Source organism: Mus caroli, chromosome 12 (assembly GCF_900094665.2).
Source record: "Mus caroli chromosome 12, CAROLI_EIJ_v1.1, whole genome shotgun sequence".
Lineage (NCBI taxonomy): Eukaryota > Metazoa > Chordata > Mammalia > Rodentia > Muridae > Mus > Mus caroli.
In genome coordinates this window covers 75,469,075-75,488,243 of record NC_034581.1, presented here as the reverse complement: position 1 = coordinate 75,488,243, position 19,169 = coordinate 75,469,075, and the positions used below count along the sequence as shown (strand labels likewise).

General features: G+C 47.1%; 1 protein-coding gene across 2 annotated transcripts in view; it reads right to left on the bottom strand.

The window, feature by feature from the left end:
- The window catches only part of Smoc1 (SPARC related modular calcium binding 1), a 157,257-nt gene extending 138,221 nt beyond the window's left edge, over positions 1-19,036 (bottom strand). For both annotated transcript variants that reach the window (XM_021179100.2, XM_021179101.1), the window contains exon 1: positions 18,667-19,036. In XM_021179100.2, the coding sequence (XP_021034759.1) occupies positions 18,667-18,762 (96 nt within the window). In that variant the 5' untranslated portion in view covers positions 18,763-19,036. The remainder of the gene's footprint in view (positions 1-18,666) is intronic.
- Positions 19,037-19,169: the final 133 nt, after the last annotated feature.

The following is a 19,169-nucleotide window of genomic DNA, read 5'->3' as shown; positions in this document are numbered from 1 at the left end:
CCTCTCCCTCTCCCTCTCCCTCTCCCTCTCCCTGTCTCTTTTTATTCCCCAACAGGAACTGTGGTTTATCAAGAGGAAGGTTTCCAAGACTTTGGCATTCAGGATTTCAAACTCATTCAAGGTGATGATTTTCTAGATTTTAGACTTGAAGGGTTTTGATCTTTCGGATTTCACCATTTGGGATTATGCCCTCCAGGATTATGATCGGCACTACATCTCTTTGTCCACCAGCATACACCCTGAGTACGGGACAAGGCTGAGAAAAGAAATTCTTACTTTAAATTTCACAGCAGTGTTAACAGATGTGTGTGTTGGTCTAAAACATCGCTGTGTGGACCTGTGGCTACCTAGCCGCTAACTCCATGTCAGTGAAGAGGTAGTCCCAGCCCCAAACAAGGTGTTTCTCTTGCCTCAGACAGAAACATAAGACCTGGGGATAAAGGACAGACATCGTCAGAGGCTCTTCTCATAGGAGCTTGTCTGGGTGGGTTTAAGCAGCTACTGGCAAAAACAAATAAAATTTTGTTTTGTTTCGATTTCAAAATGAGGTTCCTCTGTGTAACCCTGGCTGTCCTGGAACTTTCTAAATACACCAGGCTGATCGGAAACTCAGTTATGTCTGCTTCTGCCTCCTGAATGCTGGGATTAAAGCCAGACACCACCATGCCCAGCCAAGAACAAACGAAATGTGTAGTTTTTGTGTTCTTTCAAACCACATTCGCACAGGCTGTAGGTTGCAGGCCCTGCCCAGTAGGTTTTATTCCCTTCTGCAATTTTAGCCTGTAGTATGTAATATACTGCTACTTGCCTAAGAGTCGCCTGTGGGATGTTTGAGACGTGTCCTTTTCTCACCTTTGCAGAGTTGGACTGCTCTTCAGCAGAGCTCTGTGCAAGATATTCTAAGACCCTTAAGTGCCATTTCAGCTCTGTGGAGAAGAGGCCAAGGTTTTGCTAATGATGTCCAGCTCCAGAAAGACATGGCTACAGAGTCTACAATTGAACCGCTGAGACTGCGGTCCTACGTCTAATCAGTAACGATGACCACAAGGATGTGGGTGCTCCCTTTTCTGTGGTTCACTGGTTTCTATAACACAGGGGGAGACTCTGTGGGCATGGAAGACAGCCTAAAGCATGCTTAGTCTCTTGACACTTTCCTCATATTGTTAAGTCATAAGTAAACAACATGACACCCAAAGTGCATGTCTCGGAACCACGAAGCTTTCTCTGCCTCAGTTTCCCCTTCCATAAAATGAGGATAATAACAATGCCTTCCTCATAAGGCTGTCACCTGAAATGGCTCAGCCTCTACGGAGCTTTGAAAAGCATCTGTGCCTTAGGAGCCAAGCCAGTATGTATATTAGTGAGCTTTTTTACATACATGTCATCAGCTTATTTATATACATGTTTATTTGTGTGTTACTCTGAGGCGTTGGGAGCTAGAGCACTGGTTCACACACAACTCAGTAGGTGTTTGCAGAGTCCGATTCCGATGGCAGTGAATCCCAGTCCTGTGCTTCAACATGGAGAAAATAAGTGGATCACAGCCTTTGGCCCTGGGGAGCACGGAGCTCAGTGGCAGCCTCTGCGGGCACTAGGAGCAGCTGATCTTCCCAGCTCTCCTCCTCAGCTCCCTCCACACTGACAACCTCTGCAAAGCACAGCCCTGAGCAGCAACTGGGCAGACCTCTCCCCAAGGTTCACTGCTAATCGCTCTCTCCACTGGATCAATAAAGTGGGCGTGGTGACCGTGAAAGGAGCTTTAAGGTCTCCGCTCATCCCTAGCAACGAGGAAGAGTCTGAATGAACTGAAACCCAGCAACCCTTCTTAGATCTTCCAGAGAAGGGAGGTCTTAGGGTGAACCTCTGGCCCCAAAACTGGAGAGGCAGAGAGGCAGGTGAAGGGAATCTCAGTTCACAAAGGGAGAGAGAGAGAGAGAGAGAGAGAGAGAGAGAGAGAGAGAGAGATGAGAGATCCATTGTAACCATTGTGGTAGGAAAACTTAAAGTGTAATGGACCAATTATGTGGACAGGACCAGAATTTAAAACTCCAGCGACACAGGCCTAGGGGGATATCTGCACTTTGGTGGGTTGGTTTTGTTTGGGTTTTGCCTGCAGGAGCCGTACCAGGCTCTTATAGTGATTCCATATAAAAACCCCTTTGCATTTTCAGCAGAGAAGTGACCCTTTGAGACGACTCAGAGCTTTGACAAGCCCTTCCATGAGGAAATACTATGAGCAGGTGCATTGCCCTGGGTTCCATGGCCAAAGAGAAAAGGGAGGGGAGTCAGAAGAGGGGGAGAGGGCTGGAGAGATAGCTCGGTTGGAAAAATGTTTCCTGGGCAAGCATGAGGCACCAGGTTTGAATTCCAATAAAAAGTTAGGTGTGCCAAGCCTCGGGGTCAAAACCACTGTCTCCTGCGTGAGATACGTTTCGACCCGGAGCTCCGCCATTATGGCTCCACCATGTGGTCGACACNTCTGTCTCCTGCAGGAGATACGTGTCNGCCCGGAGCTCCNTCATTAAACTACCTCATGCTTTTACATCAAAAAAAAAAAAAAAAAAAGTTAGGTGTGATGGCGCAGGCCTCTAGTGACTGAAGGATCTCCAGAGACTGCTGTCCAGCCAGTTTAGCCATTCAGTAAGCCTCTCTTTTAGTGAGAGAATCTCTCAAAAAAAAAAATTGAAGAAGATCCTGGGATAGCGACCTGTGAGCTCCACACCTACATGCACACCCATACACAAACACATGCATACACACGCACGCACACACACACACACACACACACACACACACACACGGTGAATTTGTTTTAAGCAAAGATAATAGAACCACAGATGACCTATCTCTGAGGGACAGAGGTAGATCATCTATGATCAAAAGAAGATAAAATGTTAAAAGGAATTTTCATAAAAATCACTCGTGGGCCGGGCGCGGTGGCGCACGCCTTTAATTGCAGCACTCGGGAGGCAGAGGCAGGCGGATTTCTGAGTTCGAGGCCAGCCTGGTCTACAGAGTGAGTTCCAGGACAGCCAGGGCTACAAAGATAAACCCTAATATAAAAAAAAAAAAAAAAAAAAAAAAAAAAAAATCACTCGTGGTTTGGCTTCATCCATCATTTTTCTGAATAAATAACCCTTCCTGAGCACCCAGTCGTGGCTCCATTTGAGTCCACAATGACCCAGTGCAGTAATATCTTCCACTTCCAGATAAGGAGGGTGGAGTTAGAGCTCCATCCCTCTACCCAAAAGCATACACCGAAAAGCAGCATAGCTGTGACCTAATGGACCTCAGATCACTTCAGCCTCAACACACTCTGTTCCACTGCCTTCCGAGGGGCTGGAAAGCAGGCAGCCAAGCCAAGAGCCGAGGCTCGGGATGCCCTGAAGCACAGCCGTGGGAGAAGAACTTCATTTCCTTCTCTGTGCCAGTGCAGATTTAAGGAAAGAAGAGCTGCCTCGAATCAGCCACGGGTGGGTGGGGTTCACAGCCCCGTCCTTTTCTAAGTGTCTACCGTGATGGCGGAGAACATGTAACATCACACTACTGAGGTGTGTGTGGTCCTCAGAAGCAGACAGGGGACAAGAAGCCTGACAATAATGCATGCTGTCTGTCCAGTCCCTGACATTAGGGTTTTCTGAAGTCACTGCCTGAGAGGTAGAAAGAGCCCCCAGAAGGGAGTCCAGAGACTTCCAAACCCTCCACAAGAAAACAAGGGTTTCCATTCCCAGCCTCAACAAGGACGGCGATTTTTTTAAAGGCCTCTCATGAAGCCGAGATGCCAAATCCCAAGCACAGCTCCTGCTGTGTTGTCATCCTAGATCAGGCTGGACTGTGTCTACACCCACCTCCTGGCTATAAACAAGCTCTATGAGACCGACACCAAGATCCACTTATACTTTATTCAAATTGTGTTGCTGGCCTCTTGCCCTAGGTGCTCCTAACTGAACCCTCCAGTGTTTGCAGAGAAACCAGCAACTCTCCCCTCTGAGGGAGGTAAGAGGGTTGAAAGGTGCCAGGTGGCAGAGACCCATGGTGAAGATTCCATGGGTCCTGAGGTTTGGGCCACATGTCCCCCCCACCCACCCACCCACCCCCTCCACTGGAAACTGCTGAACTCGCCAAAGGCAACCCAGAAACACAATCTCCCATAAAAATTCAAGCTATTTCCTCCCCTTAGCTGGAACGCATTGACTTTCTAACTGTTCCAGAGCATCTTGGAAAGAAAGAGTTGTGGACAGAGCAAGGGGGTGTGGGGGCAAGGGTATCAGTCCTGAGTTCTGCCCCTAACTAGCCGAGAGTGTTCAGGGTGGTGCTTCGCCTCGTGCCAACAAGAGAAACTATCAGTGAGGCTTCTCCAACTATGGACTTTCGTGATCATGACTTCACTGCTGCAGGACTTCTGGGATGATCTTCGCATGGCCCACCTATTGCACTCTGAAAGTGTTCAGGGTCTTTGTACGTTTCTTTTTTTCTATTGGCTCTTGAAATGTCTACACTGGGACTAACCTTGGAGGTCATTTAATTAGTGAAGGAACTGGCTGCACTTTGAGAATAGCCCTTTTGCTGGCTCTCATCACCAATGCCCAATACACTTCTCCCCACCCTCCCTGCCCACAGAGCTCTACACTGTATATGCAGAGACCTAACTACACACTGCGCTTGTGGCTCCTGCATCCCTTTCCACCCCCTCACCATGACTAGCAGCCATGAGAAATGCTGGACTAGGGATTAAACAGACTCCACAGAAGGCAGGGAAGGGAGAGAGAAAGGCTCCGGAGTATTCGATGTCACTCTGGAACCACTGGACTAAACAAACCTTAAAGCACTGTGCTAGTCAGCTAAGGCTGCCAGAACAAAAGGCCAGAGCTGGGGTGGCTTTAACAACAGAAAACTATTTCCCCTCAGCGGCGGATGCTGGAAGTCCAAGATCAAGGTTGGCTTCCAGACTCTAATCTCCTTTGCTTACAGATAGCTGCTCACTGGCTGCCCCTTTGTAGGGTTTTTGTGGCCCTAGTGTCCATGTGTCATCTTCTCCCCCTCCTCCTCTTCCTCCTCTCCTCCCTCCTCCCCTCCTCCTCTTCCTCCTCTCCTCCCTCCTCCTCCTCCTCCCCCCTCCTCCTCTTCCTCCTCCTCCTCTCCTTCCTCCTCTTCCTCCTCCTCCTCTTCCTTGTGTATCTCAGGCTGGCCTTGAACTCAGTGCTGCCAAGTTATCTCAGATCTTTCATGTGAGTACTAGGATTATAAGCATGGACCCTCACTCCTAAGGATCCAATTGCAGCTAGACAAATACTACTCCATCAATTGAGTTATAGCCCCAGCAAATCCAGTCAGATTAGAGGAGGGTCTGGTTAAACAGCCTCAGTTTACCTTAAGTACCTTTTTAAAGACTTTATTTTATTATAATTAACTTGGCTAAGTTTCTCTGTCATTTTTAAAATTTTATTCAGATTCATTTTCACTGATACATAAAAATATTATTATATAAATATTCTTCATATTATTATGGTAATATGTCAGGTTTCTAACTATAATTTAATATCAAACTATGCAAATTGAAACTAAAAATTAAGTTAAAAGGCCCTATTTCCAAATATGCACATTCTGACACTGGGGGATTAGGTTTCGGTGGATTTGCAGAAGACACAGTTCAGCCCATCACACCTCAGTGCCTTCTGTCAGCTCAGCTGTCAAATCACCTTTTCTGTCTTAGCCAGCTCAAAAAACAGTGGTCTGTTCCTTGGAGCATAAATTCCCACAAACCAACCCAAGGTCCCACAAGCTGATCTAGTTAGACCTTGGAGTCCTCCCCACTCACAGCGGAGAATACAACAACTCACTTCCTCGCGATCCCTCCGCTTCCCCGGGAAATCAGGAGGCTTCCTTTCCACAGCCAACCTTGGGGCACAGCTTGCAGGTTTGTGGTCACGTACAGCCCGCCCATCTAAAGCACTAAGAAGAGAGCAACAGCACCATGTCCCCCTGCCCCTCCACGACCATGCCAAGGTGTCATCAGCAATACACGCAATACACAAAACCAGACACCCATTTCTGTACAGCCAGGTCCAATATCTTTAAAGGACACTAAATGTAGGTCTATCAGTGATGGTGGATGGCATAGGGGTGGCACAGGGGTGGCACAGGCATTAGATGCCTCCTGATGGAAGTGCGCACCAACTCCCCAAACACCTAGCCAACCTGTCACTATCTGCTTAAACCTACAGATCGCCCATTTTACAAGTAATAAAAAAGAAAAAAGGGGCGCATTTAAAACTCAACGGGAAACTGGGTGTGGTGGCTCACATCTGTAATCCCAGCACCGTGGATGCAGAGGCAGGAGGATCACAGCCAACTGGAGTGCAGACTGTTGTACACAGCAGGGCCAGGGCTACATAGCATGACTCTGACTCTAAAGATCAAAAATAATAAAACAAACAAATACCGAACACAGTGGGAATTCGAGCCATAAACCTGAGGTGGAAAACTCAGCAACTCAACAAACAAGTTACAAAGGAAGGAAGGAGCCACACAGGAACCCATAGACCAAAGACGGTTTAGAAGATGGAGGCACTGGTCACATGTGGCTCTAATTCAGATCCCGATTCAAGCAAACAGGGGAAAAAAATGTTTTGAAATAATTGTGGAGAGCTGAATGCTGATTGTTTAGATTATACTAATGAACTGTTGATAATCTTTGGTTGTGATATGTATACTTCTGTGATTCGATTTTGTTAATGTATCCTAATCTTTTAAAGGTATACAAGTGGGCTTACATCCCCCCAACAATCCTATATAGGTATGCCTTCCTGTGGGCTTACATCCTAACAATCTCACTGGAAATAATATTGTAACTTGGATGTGAGTTCATCTCACCCAGCCTAGCAACAGAGCATTGTAGAGCTGACCCGTTGCCTAGGTGATCACGTCAGTGAAAATATTTCTGAGGATAAAATGCAATGTCAAATTTACTTCAACATAATCTGAAGAGGGGACTAGGAACATGATGGTGGGAGGGAGATTGGCCCTGAGCTGGTCATAGCGTTGCTGGATGGGATTCCATGGGAGCCCATTCCACTCCCCTCTTTATGTATGCTTTAAGGTTTTCTTGACTGAAGAATCTTATATTTAGATGTACATTCCTTCTGAGAAGAAGAGAGACGTGCTCCCCACCACGTAGCAGCCCTTTCAGCTGTTCATTTGTGGAGTTGGGGAGATGGCTTACTTGCTGTGTATGTGTGAAAGCCTGAGTTTGGATTCCTAGGATCTATGTAAAAGGCAGCCAAGGTTGCTGACTCCGGAATCCCAGTGCACCTACAACAAGATGAGATGTACACAGTGGTGATCAATAAGAGACCCTGTCTCAAGGAGAGAAGGAAAAACCAGCACCCAAGGCTGCCTTCTGACCTCCACATGTGCACACACCTGCACACACACACACACATGCACGAATGCATGCACTCCGCACATACACACATGCACGCACGCACCCACGCACACGCATATACACAGACAAAAAAAATATTTCGAAGCTATTTTTTTAAAGATCAAAACAAACTTTCTTGTTATTGCTCTAATGCACTGTAATCTTTTGTGAACTTTCTTATGTATTATTGAACCTATGCAAAAGGAAACTTTGAAACCCATGTGCTTTTCACCCAGTTACAAACAAACAAAAAACACTGCCAACTCCTTGCAAGTCTATGTCCCACCAATGTATCCCTCTCCTGCCTTACCCTCTCACCCTAGGGAGCCATTAAAATAACCTTTACATTATAATTATCCTTAATTTTCTCATATATTTTCACATCTATGTATACCCCTACACAATGTGTGCTTTTCACATGCCTTTAACCTTAACAACCTTCCTATAACGAGTAGCCTGTACTATGTATTCTTCTTCAATGTACCTTTGTACGCTCTCTTGTTTAATAATGGAATTAATTAATGTAATCATTAAATAGTCATGTTTGGTGCTATGTAATAGTCCAATATTTGGATATACCATAAATTATTTTCCTAATCTTTTGTTGACAGTCATTTAGTTACTTTCCAATGTTAGGCCATCACCAGATGCTATTATGAACATCCTTGAACGCGTCTCTCCATACAACTTAAGGGCATTTTTCTAGGGCATGTAACAGGAAAAAAAACCTGCAAGGTCGAGAAGTGTGTGCAACTTCAACTGTAATTCTACAAAGTGATTGCACTAATTTATATTCCCACCAGTGGCAATAAATAATTTTTATAGCTGTGTCCTGCTGAGGTTCATTGGAAATGCTCCTTTAAAGCAGAGTGGGTTCAAAGCCTACCCAAAAAAACAAGCAGGAGGCCTGGTGCTAATAGTTCCTCCCCTTAGAAAGCAGACCTGACTGACATGGCCAACCATGATGGAGACTGAATCTGCAGGTTAACCATGAATCAGCCTCGCCTGGGACTTGCCACAAGGCCCACGAGGGACACGGAAACTGCTGCTGCATCGGGGAGGCGGGGAGGAGCTCTGGCAAGCCAGAGGGAGGTAGCCAGCAGCTGTGCTGGGAAGAGAGACCACAGGTTTGGACTCTCCTGAGGATAGCCTTCTGAGACAACACATACAGACTCTGCAGCATTTAGGGAAGGCTCCAGAGAAGTGGCCTGGGGTCACACGCCCATGCCTATTTGAATTTGTATTATTTTACCGTGAGATTGAAAGATGTTATGGTACATAAAACTGTTTTAATGGTTGCTCAAAATGCACGGCATATATTGAGCGTCCCCATGATAACACTATTTCCAGCAATTTCTCCTATATGAACCGACTTTCTTCTTTTTACTCATATATTCTGGTTTGCGTTTTACTTGTTTTTTATTGTCCAATATATCTTTATATAAAAAGAAACCATCCACATTTATTGAAAATTCCATTATTTAATAAACATTCACTAAGCACCTGCTCTTGGGCAAGGTGGAGTCCATAAAAAAAAATTAAGCAGCTTTACCATGAGGGACTCCTACTTGAAAAGAGACTGCAGACACAGGCCACAAAAACAACCTCATTTACTGTGTGCTTTCCATGGGCCAGGAGCTGTACTAGACCCTTAATGAGTGTAGCAGGCAGAACAAGCCTGACTTAGAGTTTGTATTCCTGCACAAAACATCATGACCAAGAAGCAAGTTGGGGAGGAAAGGATTTATTCTGCTTACACTTCCATGTTGCTGTTCATCACCAAAAGAAGGACAGGAACTCACACAGGGTAGGAACTTGGAGGCAGGAGCTGATGCAGAGGCTATGGAGGGGTGCTGCTTACTGGATTGCTTTCCCTGGCTTGCTCAGCTTGCTTTCTTATAAAACCCAAGACTGCCAGCCCAGGGATAGCACCACCCACAAGGGGCTGGACCCTCCCCCTTTGATCACTAATTAAGAAAATGCCTTATAGCTGGATCTCATGGAGGCATTGCCTCAAGAAAGGCTCCTTCCTCTGTGATAACTCCAGCCTGTGTCAAGTTGACACACAAAACCAGCCAGAACCAAGCCCCATCCAAGATGCCCATATTCTAATACTGATACAACCTTGTTATGTGGCAAAAAAAAAAAAAAAAAAAAAAATTAAGGTTGCTAACTGGGTGGCCCTGAAATTAGTCTGTGTCATACAACGGGACCTGATACTATCACAAGGCCCTTCCTTAAACGCCAGGAGGCAGCAGATCAGCAAGATGGCCCAGTAAGAAGCACGTGACCATCACTGATGACCTTGAAGAAGGAACCAGGAACCAAAGACTGTGAGTGGCTTCCAGAAGCCGAAAAGGACAAGAAAACGGATTCTTGAGCCAAGCATAGTCGGATATGCCTGCAATCCCAGCCCTTGGGGCAAAGGTGCATAAGAGCTCATTGCTAGGCTTAGCTACAAAGGGCATTCATGAAAAGCTTGGGCTACAAGAGACACTGCCTCAAAAACAAACAGCACCTCCAGGGCTCATGAAACACTGAGGAAAGGGGGGCAGGAAGAATGTGGGAGTCAGAGGATGCCGTCCAGGGCGGTGGATCTGGGAGTCACACCGCTGCTGCACCCTCTGAATCTCAGCAGTTGCTGAGACCCACACAAGACTGGGTCCAGAAACTTTCTACCATGGAACGGGAGAAGAATGGCAAAGTCCTACACTTCCCTGGGGATCGTGTAGCTCTTAACGGCTACTGAAAGAGGATGAGACATTTTCTTCTGGGTGTAGCCACTGGTAAAGTGTCCAGGTTCCTGTAAATGGCCATCACCTATCCTCCAGTAAACAACTCCTGTAAACCAGTAACTGAATTAAACTTAATGGGTGGAGAAAGAAGAGAAGGGAAGGGGAGGGCGTGGCTATGGGAGGTGGGGGAAAGGAATGAGGTCAGCAGGAGTGGGGGCAGGGCAAGAGAAGGGTATGTGGTGTGAATATGATCTCCATACATTATATACATGGATGAAAATGTAACAATGAAATTCGCTATGTGTGATTATTATTTGTTAATCAAAAGCCATTTGGTCCCTCGGGTGTGTTAACAACATTTCAAGTGTGTAGCAGCTACTGTAGATGTGGTTAATATCAGAGCCCTGCAGAAAGTTCTACTGGGCAGCACCTGTCCCTGCTTTTGAGCAGTGGGTGGTTCTGTCTTTTCAGAATGCTCAGCACCTCATTCACTCACTTCCTACTTTTATTGCCCCTGCCCCCTGCCCTAAGGATTCAAGAAAGCTCCAGCAATTCTTTTGAACCCTAGGCTCTGTCCTGGAGAGATGCTTATCCAGTCTAAAAATACCCATTCTCCCAGGGTTAGGCAGCGCTGTTCAATTCCTGAGCAAGCCAGGATCTGAATTCGATCCTCGGAGCCCACGTTGTAAAATAAAGCTTGTATGGTGATGGACCCCATCAACCAGGAGGCAGAGACTAGAAGACCCCTGGTTAACCAGCCAGATCTACTCAGCAAGTTCCAGACTAGTGAAGGACCCCGGTCTCAAACACAAAAGACAAACCCAAGGCTGTCTTCTGGTCTCTGCTTTCACGTGTGTGTGTGCGCGCGCACACACACACACACACAAACCCTATGTTTCTCACTGCCAGTAAGATCAACCTTGTAGAATTTTATTTGGTTGTTTGGCTTGATTTGGTTTTTCTTTCCCTTTCCTTTCCTTTCCTTTCCTTTCCTTTCCTTTCCTTTCCTTTCCTTTCCTTTCCTTTCCTTTCCTTTCCCTCTCCTCTCCTCCCCTCTCCTCTCCTCTCTTTCCTTTTCTTTTCTCTCCTCCCCTCTCCTCTCCTCTCTTTCCTTTTCTTTCCTTTTCTTTTCTTTTCTTTTCTTTTCTTTTCTTTTTCCTCTTACTCCACCCCCAAACAGGGTTTCTGTGTAGCCCTGGCTGTCTTGGCACTCACTCTGTAGACCAGGCTGACCTCAAACTTAGTGATCTGCCTGCCTCTGCTGTTTGAGTGTTGGAGTTTAAAAGCATGTGCTTCTATCACCATCACCACCACCACCACCACCACCACCACCACTCCCTGCCTTCCACATCTTTCACATGCAGACTGGTTATTTATAGGAGGCCAGGTTGCTCAGAGGCATAAGGTATCTGTCGGGTTCTGAGTCACCTGATGTATAGCCTGATTAACTGGGGAAATCTCCACTGGAACCAGAGCTGCCTTCCCTGCAGAGTGGAGGCTGCCCCACACTGGCCCTGCGAAAGGAAAGCAGAAACCAACCAAAGAAATATTAAAAATTCCACACGGCTCCAGACCTCTAATAAGCTAAGGCAGTGGCCACAGGGAAGATTATTTTGTGATCTAGCAATTGAGTTTGGAATGATGTCAGAGCAAAGGAAAAGCCAATTCATTGCTAGAATGACCTGTGGGTCTTCGTGGGAATGGCTGGAAGCGCTCCTGGAGACCCAATTCTCTCATCCCCCGGGTGACTCACAGCTGTGCAGAGCACGTACCGTGCACAATGCTAACCCTGTTTGGCAGGCTTCACGGCAGCTCCGATCGATTTCTCCTCAGCAACTCAACCCTTGTCCTCTTCCAAAAAGCTCAGTGACAAACACAGAAGGAGGGGCCCTTCCACACTGACAAGCCTCACCACTGGCAGCCATGCCAGAACTTGGCCGCCTGAACAATAAATCTCTATGTGGTCTGGAGAGAAAGGCCACCCTGTACCTGCTGTGCGCAGGGCTCTACACCCACCCGAGCCCCTGGAACGTGGAGAGAAGGGAGGATGTGGGACCCAAGGCCCCAGTCAAAAGAGAAACAGTTCTCCGGCTTCCATCGCACAGAGGCTGCTCAGGAGTCACACCAGCTAGGATACAGCTATACTCGAGGAACTAAGAACATATATGCTTGTGGTTAGGATCCATCCTAACTTACATACCAAACGAAGCAGCATGACATCTTCTATAAGTTTATACCTTACTAAAAAATAAAATTAAGCTTTAAAGAAATTCTTTTACCTACACAAAATTATCCTTGGCTAGGCCAACTGCTATCCACATTTGTGCCTGGACCTAAGAACTGAATCAATGATAATACTCCTTTCCTAGTGGGATACATTAGATAAGGACACATCTGGAAAAAGAGAGAGAAACAGAAGGAAGGAAGGAGCCCCTGGCCCTGGGAACTCATATTTGGCCTCAGGTGCAAAGAACTGAATTAATCATAGTTCTTAGTTTATGACATACTTTGATTTGTGCAGGGCTTTATTTTTTTACTTAATCAGCTATTATAACTTTAATAATGGACAAAAAGATTGGAGCCACCCCCCTCTTATTCTCGCTAAATGTACTGAAGTTGACCATATGATTTCCCCACCAATCTAACCATTCCACCCTATGACTCATTCCAAGCCAGCATCCTAGTTACTTTGATTTTCTGATTTAGCCAGTTTTATTATAGATACAGATAAAAGATGTCACCCTGCCTCCTTTAGTATGTTTCTTTTCTTGAATATTGCTTTGCTGAGAGTCATCAACTTTCACCTTTGTGTGTACAGACATGCCCAATATATATATGTGCATGTGGGTGACATGTGTAAATGTGTGCATGTGTGTGTTGTAGCAGGTGATTAATCCTGCTCAAATCACCCTGCCAGCGACATGAATTCCTTGCTGCCCACTCCAATGCTCTGAGTTCTCAAATGAAAGACACATACACACACACACACACACACAACCTTATATTTAATATGCCTTAAGTAGCTCCATGGGTGGGCCACTACAAACCTTCACGCAGCTAACACACTCTCCCCTCCGATATTCCTGAATTATTACTTACTAAAAGCTATATTCCATCCTGGCCACCCTGGACCCAGGCCTGCAGCCTTCCTGGGCCACGATCCCTGACTCTTACATGGTGGCGGACTCTCTGTCCTACACTTCTCAGGCCTGGTCTTTCTACCTTCCCACCATGGCAGTTCTCCATCCTCCTTCCTCTCTCAGTCCCCTTGTCCATGAATCCTCAAGTCGCACCTCTGTCTCCTGCCCAGCCATTGGCCACCAGCAACTTTATTTATCAATCAGAACCAGCTAGGGGCAGGGACCCTCGAGTATCTTATATGCAGATTCTCACATGTGGATTCTCATGCAATGTGGGGGACTCAATTAACATAATATAAGCATTAGACCAAATCCACAACATGTGTGTCCATGAGTGTTAGTACAGAGGCCCATGTTGAGGTCAGAGGTCAGCTTCAATTGTCAATCCTCATCTCCCACCTCCTTTCTGGGGGAGACAGGGTCTCTTTGTTGTTTTGTCACTACAAATGCCTCATGTAGCTGGCTCAAGAGCTTCTAGGGATTCTTCCATGACTATAGAAATACTGGAATTACAGATATATAGTGCCAACCCTGACTTAAAGTGGGTTCTGGGGATTTGAACTCAAGTCCTCATATTTGCATAGCAAGCACTATACCTACTGAGCCATCTCCCAACATCTCACATAGGGCTATTGTGCCTATGTTTGGCGCAAGTAGACTTTTTCACAGTGTGAATTCCTCCCAGTTTGTTCGTCTGTCCTCCCACTAATGGGCAGCTGGGCTCCTTCCAAGCTTGTGGAAAAAACATCACAGTGGCACACAGTTGCATCCTTGGCGGCCTGAGCTTCTCCGAGGCACATGTGCCTAGGAGTAGAATTGCTAGGCTGCACTAAATGTAACTCCTCAACTTTAGAAACAAGGTGATAGCAAATTGGCCATGGTGCCTCGCCTCGCACTTCTTAGAGGAGGGTTACTTCCCCCAACCTCCTTCGTTTGGTTTCATTAAGTGTCACATACCAGCTCTACCAAAATGTTTAAATCGAGCTCTCATCTTAGCCCTTGAGCAGCATCTCAGGTGAACTTTCCTTCGTGAAAAGAAGAAGGGTTGCACAACAGGAAGAATATCTAAGTAGAGTAAAGAGCCTAGTGCTGACACCGAGGTAGGACGGTCTGATGGGAAGAAAGGGCCCAGAAGCTGTTTTCCTTTTGACAAACAGGAGTTAGAAATGGAGGTTTCGGGTAGAGGCAAAGCCAATTCCCCATCTAAGATGTTCACTCAGCCTCTTCTGTCCTCACTCAGCCCAGCTTGTAAGCCAGTCACTTCAAATGACAGTTGGATGAGGGGGTCCAGACCAGATATCACCATACATCACCAAATGCATATCTGTACCTGCCAAATGTTTTACAGTCTGACCAGCACACGGATTGAGTCAGATTCCTCATCTGCTCCAAGGAGCTTGTAAGATTCCTCACTTCTAAGACGGGATCAGGCATGAATTGTCCTGGCAGGAAGGGATGGATCACAGTGGCTGGGGATGCTCACTGCAGAAGGACTCAAAAGTTGACAACTGCCAGGAGAGCGATGTTGGAGCTGGAGTTGAGGTAAGAAGAGAACAAAGAGAGATTGCCAGGCACGCGGCCATCTCAGTGCTCTGGAGGCAGAGGTAGGCAGATCTCTGCGAGTTCAAGGCCAGCCTGTTCTATATTGCAAATTCCAGGCCATCCAGGATTACATAGTGAGACCTTGATAAAGGGTGGGGGAGCAAAGAATACACTTAATTATGAACTCACTTTCTGACTCACATCCTTGGCTTTCCCATATTCTCCTATTCCTCACATTGATTTTATTTGGTTTGGTTTGTTTTTGGAGACAGGTTTCTCTGTGTGGCCCTGGCTGTCCCAGCACTCACTCTGTAGACCAGGCTGGCCTCGAACTCATAGAGATCCACCTACCTGCCTCTGGAGTACTGGGATTAAAGGTGTGCACCACTACTGTATAGCCTCTCTCATATTTCTTAAATGTTTCCAGCTTCTGGTCTTACTCAAACACCAACCAGTGTTGCTTAGAGACCATTAAACATTCGTTATCTGTACTCTTTCTAGCTTTCATTCTACAAACACTGACAGAGTAAATCTCTACCAGGTGCCTGGACCCATACTGAGCTCTGGGGATACATGGATAGACAAGATGGGTTCAGTCCCAGCCTTCATCCCATCCCTACCCTCAAGGGCAGATAGACGATTAAACAAAGACTGTTCACTTGGCCTATGCATCACTCAGACTTCATCCGCCTCTCCCTCTCGCCCTTTCTCCCCTGAAACACTTTTCAGTAAGTTTTGCAGGATGAAAGAAATGGCCGCCTGCTACATAATCTGAAGAATGCTGACCAGCTTCCCAGACAGCTAAGTGGATGCTTAGACCTCGGAGCATCAGGTGCTTCCTATAGAGCAACCTCCAATCTGATATTTGATAGCTGGTGGTTTCCAGAGTCAAACAAATGTCAGAAATTTTATGAAGGGAGGCAGGAAGCAGAAAGGGGGCAAGGATTGGGGTCTAGGCCCCAAGGGAGCTCAATTAGTGAGTCAGATAGTTAAAGCGAAAGGGCATGTTCTCGGTTTCCTAGAAAGCCAGCTGGAAAAGATGGCAATCCTTAAGCTTCTGTCACTCAAAAGATTAAGAGAGGAGACCTCGGGTGCCCAAAGGGAATTCTGCAACAAACCAGATGTTTCTGCTCTTCCTATGACTCTGTGGCTCTTGACCAGAGCCACATTTCTGGGGCCACCAAGAAGCCACAGAAGAAAGCTGGTATCTTTTGAGACAGGGTTAAAATCCAAGCATAATTCTTTACCAACATGGATAAGAAAGATTGCTCTGCAGCCTCTCCTGGTGCATTGGGGTTTAGAATTGTTTCATGGAGTCGCCTTTCTCTTTAACTGGAAGCACACAATGTAACCCATGCAAACCACCCAGGTATAGATAGATAGATAGATAGATAGATAGATAGATAGATAGATAGATAGATAGATAGATAGATAGAGAGATAGAGAGATAGAGAGATAGAGATACATAGATACACACATACACACACTATGTGGGATTCAAACAAGACAGTCAGCCCCAACATTTCACTTCCCTACCTCCAAAATTGGCCTTAAAAAGCTGCCTTTCTTGTTCATAAGAGATTGTATAAAAGGCCAAGCCCAAATGGTCATAAATAAATGCAACCAGATAACCACATGCATAAGAGAGCTGCTTTCTGGCAGGAAAGATGTCTCAGTAGTTAGAAGCACTTGATACTCTCTCATAGGACCCAAGTTCAGGTCTGTGAACCCATATGAGGCAGCTAGCAACCCCCAATTCCAGAGGATCTGACGCTTCTAGCCTCTGAGGGGACCTACATTCACACCCCCATAGTCATCTACAGATATACATATATACATATATATAGTTATAGTTATATATATGTATATATATACATATATATACACACACATAACTAAAAATAGTAAATCTTTTTAAAAAGAGCAGTGTTTCTTTAGTGCATGTGTGTGTGTGTGTGTGAGAGAGACAGACAGACAGACAGACAGACAGAGACAGAGAGCAAGCTAGGATATACGCAAGCCTATTTACAGGTACTGCTTATCTTCCACCACTTTTTTGTCAAATTAATAAACAGAAGAAGTTGTCAGAAACTTAAGAATCTGTTTCCCCTAAAGTCCGAGCTTTCTCCTAAAAGCTTCTTTCTCCAGTTCTAGGAGGTAAGGAAGGAAAGCCATATGGCTTGGGATGTTAGACACGCCCGGCAGCAAGCAATGCCCCCACCATTTGTCGGAGGGCCTCTCTCCTTTCGACCCTCCTGTGGGCGGGCATCCAGATTGCAGTCGGGGTGCTCTGGTCTGCATCTTTGTCTTGACTGTTCCTAATTATTGGAGGGAACACCGTGGCTCTCTCTTGCCTGACCTCAGAATTTAAGAGCTTCGAGTCCTCATATCAAACCATCAGCTTCATTTAAAAGGCATCCTCATCTGCATCCATAAAACCACTCCTGGAGCCCCAACTTGCCTCAGCTTTGGGAATGCTGTCGAGGATTTATGACACACCCTGGATCTAATCTGCCGCCTTTAACCGCTGCTGTTGCACATCTGGGCCATAAAAGCACGGGCCGGCCCGACACGGGGACAAACACTTTTCTTTCCTAAGTGGCTGCAAATCTGATCTCCCAGTGATAGGTGGGCTCGGATGTGAGCAGCTCAGCATCTGGGTAACCATTAAGTTAAGTCAGGTTTTGCAAAGCTTTTCCTCCATACACTGCAGCTATAAAGATGATTCCCGGGTAGCAAAGGCCAGGAATAAAGAAGCTGCTATGGGAACAGGTGGTAATGGGGCTAGCCATCCAGGAAATGGGGCCAGAGGATATCCAGGAAAGAAAGCACAATTTGGTGGAGAAGCCAACTTCATTTGCTCAGAAGTCAAGTCCTTGCTATTTTCCCAGAGAGATTCTCGCAGGATGGGAGCGGCCAAGCTGCTACCCAGAGGTCCGGCTTCTGATCTTCCTGACCCTGATCCTTGCCCAGAGACTGCCTCCCTTACGTGTTGCCAAAGGAACCACTAGGTGGTTTAACAAATACATTTTTAAGGCAGTGAAATTCTTTATTAGACCATTAGGAGGGAGCAGGGAGAACAATAATCTAGACCAGAAATGAACACGGTGCTGCTGGTTCCCGTTTTTTTTTTTTTTTTTTTTACAATGCCCTGAACAACCCGTCCTGTGCACAGAATTGGCACATTTCGTGTAGTTCAGAAACTCCAATCAGATCAAGGTTCAACCGATCCAACCCAGGGGAGAAGCTCTTCCGAACTTCTCCACGGCTCCCTACCCCTGCCACTCCTCCAGGGCCAGGCCAGCAGGAGGGGGGGCATTAAAATTATCTGCTGTGGGTTTTACGAGCAGCGATTGCTTTTTAAAACAACAACAACACAAGGTCCTTGTGTGGCTCGCGGGTAACCTAAAACTCTCTAGGCAGAGTGCACCCTCCCGCCCCTTCTACACACACACACACACACACACACACACACACATACACCCTCTGCCTGCCAAGAAAGCCAGCGCGAGGGACTGGTGCAGCGACAACATAGGGAAACTCTGCTCCAGCCAAGGCCGAGATCCCACCGACCTAAGAGGCCCAGGAGAAAAGCCTCAGGAGAAGTTAGAAAGAAAACCCACCGATGACAGGTCGTGGGGAGTCAGTGCTACAAGAAAAGGCGGGGAAGGAGGGGGGCAATGAAATTTTATTTCAGCAACTTCTCCAAGAGGCCTGCAAAGGACTAGACGGTAGAGTCGAGGACAAGGTCTGACACCTCCCTTCCCCCTCCTGTAGATGAGCGGCCAAGCGCAGGTGGGCCCGCGCAGCTGGGAGACGCACTTACCCTGGGGCCGGTGGTGCGGTGGCCGCCGTTCGGGGACAGCTGCACCAACACGAGCAGCAAGTGGGGCGTGAGCAGACGGACGCGCGCGGGCAGCATGGTGCCAGCCGAGCCGGGCAGCCACGAGCGGGCAGCGGGTAGGGGGGCTCAGGCTAGCTTCAAAGCACTTGGGGAGGTGGGGACCCTTGCGGCAGCTGGGAATGGCCGAAGAGCCAGCGGCAGGGGCTGAAGGAGCCTGCGTCCGGGGGTCACGGTCATGAACGGCGGAGGCCCGGAACTGGAGTGCGAGCGTGTGCTCTGCGCGTGGCGCCTGCTGCGCTCGGCGTGGCCGCGGCGACAGCAGGTTGGATGCGGGAGCCCGGGCCATGGGAATTCCCGTTATAAACCCCGGGAGGGGAGGGGCGGGGCCCGGAGAGGCTGACTGACGGGTTGAGAGGCCTGTAGCAGCCGACCCTCCGGCAGGTGGAAGCCAATGGGAAAGAGATGAGAGGGGCGGTTCGTGGTCA